The sequence below is a fragment of the Gekko japonicus genome, unplaced genomic scaffold (genome assembly GCF_001447785.1).
Source record: "Gekko japonicus isolate JY-2015 unplaced genomic scaffold, Gekko_japonicus_V1.1 scaffold5138, whole genome shotgun sequence".
NCBI lineage: Eukaryota > Metazoa > Chordata > Lepidosauria > Squamata > Gekkonidae > Gekko > Gekko japonicus.
In genome coordinates this window covers 26,610-34,681 of record NW_015162628.1, presented here as the reverse complement: position 1 = coordinate 34,681, position 8,072 = coordinate 26,610, and the positions used below count along the sequence as shown (strand labels likewise).

At 44.5% G+C, this 8,072-nt stretch overlaps 1 protein-coding gene across 1 annotated transcript in view; it reads left to right on the top strand.

Annotated features, from left to right (window-relative positions):
• LOC107106366 (zinc finger protein 318-like) overlaps positions 1-8,009 on the top strand; it is a 26,350-nt gene extending 18,341 nt beyond the window's left edge. The window contains exons 6-9 of the mRNA XM_015406501.1: positions 6,357-6,428; positions 6,868-6,939; positions 7,379-7,450; positions 7,890-8,009. Of these exons, the coding sequence (XP_015261987.1) occupies positions 6,357-6,428; positions 6,868-6,939; positions 7,379-7,450; positions 7,890-8,009 (336 nt within the window). The remainder of the gene's footprint in view (positions 1-6,356; positions 6,429-6,867; positions 6,940-7,378; positions 7,451-7,889) is intronic.
• The last annotated feature ends 63 nt before the right edge of the window (positions 8,010-8,072 follow it).

Here is an 8,072-nt window from a genome sequence, read left to right as displayed (position 1 = left end):
TGCTTTCTGAACAGAGTCAATCTTTTCCTTTTTATCCTTGATTTTGAAGATCACGCCTTCTGGTGTTAGCCATCTGTATCCAATTGCATTTGTCTGGAGAAAAAGAATTAAATCTTTGTACTTCTTTCTCCTTTGTCTTATTTCAAATGGAATGTCTTTTAGGATTCTGATAGCATTATCTCCAACTTTCAAAGGAGCTCCAAATGCCGCTTTCAAGATTGCATCCCTCACACATCTCTTCGAGAATCTTATCACTATTTTCCCAGGCAGATTGTTTTTCTTTATATATCCAGAATATGACCTGTAGGCCACATCCATATCGCTCAGCAAAGATTCCGCCTTCATCTCTGTCATTGGGGCCAATAATTCACTCATCTTCTCCTTCAGATTCTCTCCTTTAGTCTCTGGAAGGCCCTAGAAGCGAAGAATCAAATTAGCTTTTTCCATTTGTAGTTGTAACAGCTGATCTTCCGTGGAGATTTGCTTCTTTTCCAGCTTTTGTACTTTCTTCTTCACCTTTTGTGCAGTGGCGTCCACTTCTTTCACCTTCTCAGCTGTTTGATTAATCATTTTAAGGGTCTCGCTCAACTGTGTTTGCTGGGTGGTGATACATTGATTCATTGTTAAGAGCTGCTGCTTGAGATTATTCATCTGGTCCAGCAGAGGGCGCATGGATTCCGCCAATGTCTTTCCCAGCTCGCTGGTTTCTTCCGGTCTTGGGCTCTCAGTCCCTTTTGCTTTTAAAAGTTTCTCTTTCTCCGTCCTCTTCCCCACCATCTTTGTGGATTGTTTACTTTAACCGATATTTTAAAAGTCTCTGAATATGTGCTTGTACACTCAAACTCGCCTTGGTAAGTCTTTCTTAACAGTTTTATTTGCTTATTCTTCCACTCCCCCCCTCCAATTCGCTTTTAAGTACGTGCGTTTGGGAGGCGTCCCTCCCCTGCTCGCCTCACTTTCTGTTCCGTGGGGGGTTTGGGGAGCTTTCTTTTCCTTTTATTTAAACGCTTAGATTGAACTCACGTTCATAGTTGGTCCTCAGACCTCGTTTAAGCTCTGTTTCTTTCGCTCGACCTCCTGCACTTGCCCCGGTCACCATCGCTTGGTTCCATTCGGTCTCATAGCACGAAGAACCTTCGTGATGGAGAGGCTCCTCAATTCCCTGGCATCGCGCCGGCGAAGAGGCAACCCCTTGAGAGTCCCATGGCCAGAGCCCCTTCAGCCAGGTCTCTGGGGGAGTGATGATCCTGCGCACCCCCTCCTTCAGCCAGAGCGCAGCTTCACCCCCGGGAGATCCGGGAGGTGCGACTGCTCAGCGCGCCGCCATAAACCGGAAACCAATTTTAGTGTTATTTATCATGTGTAATTCTGTGATCCACTGTTCCTTCTCCTATTATTTGAATTTTAAATATTTCAGATGTTTTAATACTTTTTGGAGAAGATCAGGGAAGTTAAAAGAGGTGCAGCAGGGGTGGGGCCTTTGGGAAGTAGCAGATGTCGTACCTATGCAGTTTTGTTGTTCAGTCGCACAGTCGAGTCCGACTCTTCGCAACCCCGTGGACCAGATCACGCCAGGCCTTCCTGTCTTCTGCCGTCCTCTGAAGTTTGCTCAATTTTATGTTTGTTGCATCTATGACACTGTCTAACCATCTCATCCTTTGCCATCCCCATCTTCTTTGACCTTCAATCTTTCCCAGCATCAGGGTCTCTTCCAGTGAGTGCTCCCTTCTCATTTGGTGGCCAAAGTATTTGAGCTTCAGTTTCATTATCTGGCCTTCCAGGGAACAGTCAGGGTTGATTTCTTTTAGGATTGTCTGATTTGATCTTCTTGCAGTCCAAGGGACTCTCAAGAGTCTTCTCCAGCACCATAATTACCAGGAAAAGAAAACTGCAGGCAATAATACCATTGGCTAAAACCAATACCTGGTTTTAGAAGAGTTGTTTTTTATACCTGTTGACTTACCAGCTGATGAGAATGGCCTGGAAGGCGCCTCAGGAAGGAGGAGCGGCTCCGGGACATCTGTGTCACCCCAGGACAAGCGGGCACAGCCAGGCCACGACTGCAACCAGCGGCCATTCTGCACTTGTGGCCCTGAGCCGTGGCAGCCTGGGAAGGGAGGGAGGCTGGCGGGTCGCCTCCTGGGGCCCAAACAGGCCGGTCCCAGTGGCTGAAGGAGGAAAGGCTGGCCACAGCCCCAGGGAGACAGCTGAATGCGAGGCAGGCAGGTGAACCACAGATGGGCCGAGCCAGAGCCCAGGTCCAGGGGAGGTGGATGGGGCTGGGGGAGGAGAGCCTTAGGAAAAGGGGGCGGTAGCGGCCAACCTGCAGCCTGATCAACTCACTTTCAACCACACCCCCGGCTGAGTGCAGAGGGCGGATCCGACTGATAAATATGGCCACACTCAGGACCAGTGGGGAAGACAGGATGGGTGACAGACAGGACTAAAGGCCACTCAGAGGGGTGATGAGGGGAGGGGGAAGGAGGAGCACAAGAGGGGCCGATATGCTGGGACCAGGGAGGAAGGCAAGACTGGAGGCTGAGTGACGCCAAGAGAGAAGAGCGTGAGGCAACTCTGGTAGCAGACACTGACGAGGTGAAGTAATGTCGTGGCTTGCATTCTGAGGTCTCGGCCAGCCCCTCTTTGTTCTCTGCAATATGACACTCCCCCACCCTCACAATACCCCACCCTTCACTACCCAAAGGAGTCCTGGAGCAGCTTAGAATTGTCTTCCCTTCCTCTCCCCCGCAACAGAGAAGGCTCAACTGTGCTTGGAGAACCAGATTTTAAAACCAGACATGTGACACTAGCAAGAACCAGTGAGGTCAAAAGGACTGTGGTGAAGAGGAGAAGATTGTTTTAAAATCAATTGGAGAAAGTAATAATACTCCTCTGTGTGAAGAGAAAGGGCTTCCAACAGAAAATTCAACATTACAAGGAAGATACTGTATTTTCCATAGAACCACTGTTAATCTAAACAAAAAAAAAAGCCTGAAGGAAGTTCTAAAGGCACCCATCTTTCTTCAGACGGTCCTTCATTCAGAAGAGCCAAAGAGCTCATTAAAATCATGAGAAGCATACATTATTAAATGAGAGCTCCAGTGACAGATAGGGAACATAATGGAAATGTAATTGATTTCATTATAGCCGTCAGGGTTGGAAAGTTTGCCATGCAGATAATGGCCAGCCATAGTGCAGAAAAGAGCCTTAATAATCCCAATCTTGGAGTGCTTGATAAGTATCTGTGTAATATAGGAATCAGAATGGTACAGAAATACTTAGTTGCAGAGAGAGATTATCCTTTGATATCTCATTTGCAGTCAAAGGGACAGTTCCTTGAAAACAGAAAAGCTTTCAAAGGGAAAGTGCTTTCCAGGAGCTTAGAAAGAATTTGTCATTTTATGTTGGAATGTCAAACACTGTTCTCAAAGTAAAATCAAAACAGAAATTTTGTGATCTGTTTCAAGTAGGAAAGGTGCTGCAGAATGTGAAAATGATGGGGAAAGAAAGTGTGGAGTTAGAGGGAAATTAAAAGGTAGTAGAGGGGCAAATAGAACAAGGAATCATTCATCTGGAAACCTAGATGTGTATATGATAGGACAAAAATTATGGGTTCTTGTGCGTAATAGAAAGAGATTAGGAAGCTGACGATGGTTGTGTAGGGAGAAAAAAAATTAAAAGGTGGACTAGACTTGAGTTTAACGGGAACTGAAGCTGGAGGAAGAGACAGCTGCAAGAATGGAGTATATGAAAATAAAGAATCATAAAGTCATAGAGTTGGAAGGGACATCCAGGGTCATCTAGTCCAACTCCCTGCACAATGCAGGAAATTTACAAATACCTCCCCCCGCACCCCAGGTGACCCCTATTCCATCCCCAGAAGATGTCAAAAAACCCTCCAGGATCCCCAGCTAAACTGGCCTGGACAAAAATTGCTTCCTGACCTCAAAGTGGCAGTCAGCATTTCCCTGGGCATGTAAGAAAGGGCCACTGGTGCAACCCTTCCTGCCCTCTCTCATGATCTGGCTAAGTTCACAGAATCAGCATTGCTGTCAGATGGCCATCTACCCTCTGTTTAAAAACCTCTGAAGGAGAACAGCTGGATTTATACCCCATCCTTCACCTGGAGTCTCAGAGCAGCTTACAATCTCCTTCCCTTCCTCTCCCCACAACAGACACCCTGTGTGGTAGCTGGGGCTGAGAGAGCTCTTTGAGAACTGCTCTTGATAGAACTGGCCCAAGATCACCCAGCTGGCTGCATGTGGAGGAGTGGGGAATCAAACCCGGTTCTTCAAATTAGAGTCTGCCGTTCTTAATCACTACACCAAACTGGAAAGAGGGTGAATAAGGACAAACGAATAGCTGTTATATCTCATTTACAAATCATGATAACTGCTTTACATTTTAAAAATGCATAGGTATTACAAGCTGTTATCAGTTGACATTTTTGTGTCACAAAACGGTAGCTGCGAGACTGCAGTTGTGGCTGGGAAGTAATAACCGGTAGTTACCATGACTGGGGACACTGGCAAGATAACATAAATGAGCATATGTGTTATCAGTCAGATCCCTCCTTCCGCAGAGGGGCAGTTTATAGATTATGTAGGCAGAATCAACTTTTTTAATATCACCTCAGTATTTGAAGCACAGGGTACTGCTTGGTCCAAAGTAGACCAAGATGGATGCCACCCAGGCGTGAGCCTGGAAAAACAATTTCAAAATGCAAGACAGAGCAGCTAGCTGGCTACTATCGCCTCCTTGCCCTGGAGAGATGCATGATTTTAGAACAATGGGTCACCCAGGACCTATTTATTCACTCAGGTATAATTCCATCAACACCCAAGCCTGATTTCCCCTTCACCCATTACCCTTGATTAAGCAGCGATTAATCAACACTTAAATCTATTCACCTTCCCAATTACCCTTCCTGTCCAGTGCTTGTAGAGCCATCAAACCTGTCCCACCTTTTTGTCTATCTCTGGTAAAGCCATTAGTTCATTGTCCTCTGGCATTGAATCAACCTGCCTCAGGATACATTTTGGCCTGTAAATATGTCACCCATCTGACCCAGCTGTGTGTGTGCCTTGGATCCCTCCATACACCCACACTTGTATGTGGGCCATTCTCGCTTCCAGAAATTTTGGCCATTTCACTCTTGAACTTGCCTGCTTCTACGGACCTCTTCAGAATTGGTAAATACTGCCCTTCCCTAAAAATCTTTCCCCTTTCCTCCCGGCCTTTCTTGGTTAGCTCTTGTATGTGTTCATTGTGTGTACCCTTGTTTTATTTCATTTCCTTTTTGTTTCAATAAAAACCCAGTTGAACATCTGCCTGGTTATTTTCAAGAATTCTCAGAGGGACAATCCTGGTATACACAGGTGGAGATTCAAGTTACCCACCTCTCCCTCTGTCTCTAGCTAATTTCCCACAACTTAGGTAGAGACTGCCTGCTTCGGTAACATGGTGTAATAGTTGGTCATATTAGAGGGGATTGTTGACTAAAAATGTAGTATAAGTGCAGAGGCAAACAGGCAACAAAAGAAAAGAAATTTTGTGGCCCAATGAAACCGGAAGGCACAAACTGTTACTTGCTGTTAATAAAGAGCTATGTGTGCTTATTTTAAGTATCTCTGCTTATTGGGGGTGGGGGGATTGTGCAGTTATTTCCCTATAGAATTGATTAATCTAAAGTTTAAGAGGAATAAAAATTTGCTGTGAAAATCTGTAAGGTTCATGGGACATTCTTCTTTCTGACAACTCTTGCTTTGTTTCATCAGTAGCAAAACCTTTTAACAGCTTTGAAGAACACAAAACCATAACAAAAGCAAGCTTATATAAAACAGTTCAGCCCCCATTTTTTAAAGTTAGGTGGTGGTGTTGTTATAAAATCATAATGATATTTTCAGCAGAAAATTTGATTTTTAAATATTTTATTTTTATTAAGGATACTTAAAACTGGTTTTACTCCTTGCCAGATACATGCTGTGGGGCCACAATTCTGCCCTCCGGAGGGGAAAAATTGATTTGGTGCTTCATATGAAGGAAGCAAAGGGGGAATGACAGGATTTTTTAAAGATAGGTGGAAGAACACCTGCAGAAATATCACAGAGACCAGGTATAAGTGCTTCCTTCATATGAAATAGGGCAACTGGTGATGTATTTGAATCATAGAGCCAAGAATCACACACTGGACTACAACTGGAGATGCATTTATGAGTTGTTAGTGGGGTTTCTTCACAGGTGTACCAAATTGATGTCAAAGGCAAGCCAAAATAGGTACAACCTGTAATACCCTGCTTTAACCCCCACCCCAAGATTTTTTCCTTTATCCTTTTTCAATTCCTTTGTTCTTCCAGGCACCGTCCCCTGTGAGCAAGCAGAAGAACCAACAGGACACCATGACAAAGGCTGATGGCATGAGAGAAAATGTGAGTTGTTCATTAACCATACAGTGGAAGCAGTGGACTACCCTTTAAGCTGTGAAGGGATGCCTCACATTATTTCAGCCCTCCTCAGTTCAGAGGGGAAAATTGATTTGGTGCTTCATATGAAGGAAGCAATGGGGGAATGACAGGATTTTTTAAAGATAGGTGGAAGAACACCTGCAGAAATATCACAGAGACCAGGTATAAGTGCTTCCTTCATATGAAATAGGGCAACTGGTGATGTATTTGAATCGTAGAGCCAAGAATCACACACTGGACTACAACTGGAGATGCATTTATGAGTTGTTAGTGGGGTTTCTTCACAGGTGTACCAAATTGATGTCAAAGGCAAGCCAAAATGGGTACAACCTGTAATACCCTGCTTTAACCCCCACCCCAAGATTTTTTCCTTTATCCTTTTTCAATTCCTTTGTTCTTCCAGGAACCTTCCCCTATGAGCAAGCAGAAGAACCAACAGGACACCATGACAAAGGCTGATGGCATGAGAGAAAATGTGAGTTGTTCATTAACCATACAGTGGAAGCAGTGGACTACCCTTTAAGCTGTGAAGGGATGCCTCACATTATTTCAGCCCTCCTCAGTTCAGAGGGGAAAATTGATTTGGTGCTTCATATGAAGGAAGCAATGGGGGAATGACAGGATTTTTTAAAGATAGGTGGAAGAACACCTGCAGAAATATCACAGAGACCAGGTATAAGTGCTTCCTTCATATGAAATAGGGCAACTGGTGATGTATTTGAATCGTAGAGCCAAGAATCACACACTGGACTACAACTGGAGATGCATTTATGAGTTGTTAGTGGGGTTTCTTCACAGGTGTACCAAATTGATGTCAAAGGCAAGCCAAAATGGGTACAACCTGTAATACCCTGCTTTAACCCCCACCCCAAGATTTTTTCCTTTATCCTTTTTCAATTCCTTTGTTCTTCCAGGCACCGTCCCCTGTGAGCAAGCAGAAGAACCAACAGGACACCATGACAAAGGCTGATGGCATGAGAGAAAATGTGAGTTGTTCATTAACCATACAGTGGAAGCAGTGGACTACCCTTTAAGCTGTGAAGGGATGCCTCACATTATTTCAGCCCTCCTCAGTTCAGAGGGGAAAATTGATTTGGTGCTTCATATGAAGGAAGCAATGGGGGAATGACAGGATTTTTTAAAGATAGGTGGAAGAACACCTGCAGAAATATCACAGAGACCAGGTATAAGTGCTTCCTTCATATGAAATAGGGCAACTGGTGATGTATTTGAATCGTAGAGCCAAGAATCACACACTGGACTACAACTGGAGATGCATTTATGAGTTGTTAGTGGGGTTTCTTCACAGGTGTACCAAATTGATGTCAAAGGCAAGCCAAAATGGGTACAACCTGTAATACCCTGCTTTAACCCCCACCCCAAGATTTTTTCCTTTATCCTTTTTCAATTCCTTTGTTCTTCCAGGAACCTTCCCCTATGAGCAAGCAGAAGAACCAACAGGACACCATGACAAAGGCTGATGGCATGAGAGAAAATGTGAGTTGTTCATTAACCATACAGTGGAAGCAGTGGACTACCCTTTAAGCTGTGAAGGGATGCCTCACATTATTTCAGCCCTCCTCAGTTCAGAGGGGAAAATTGATTTGG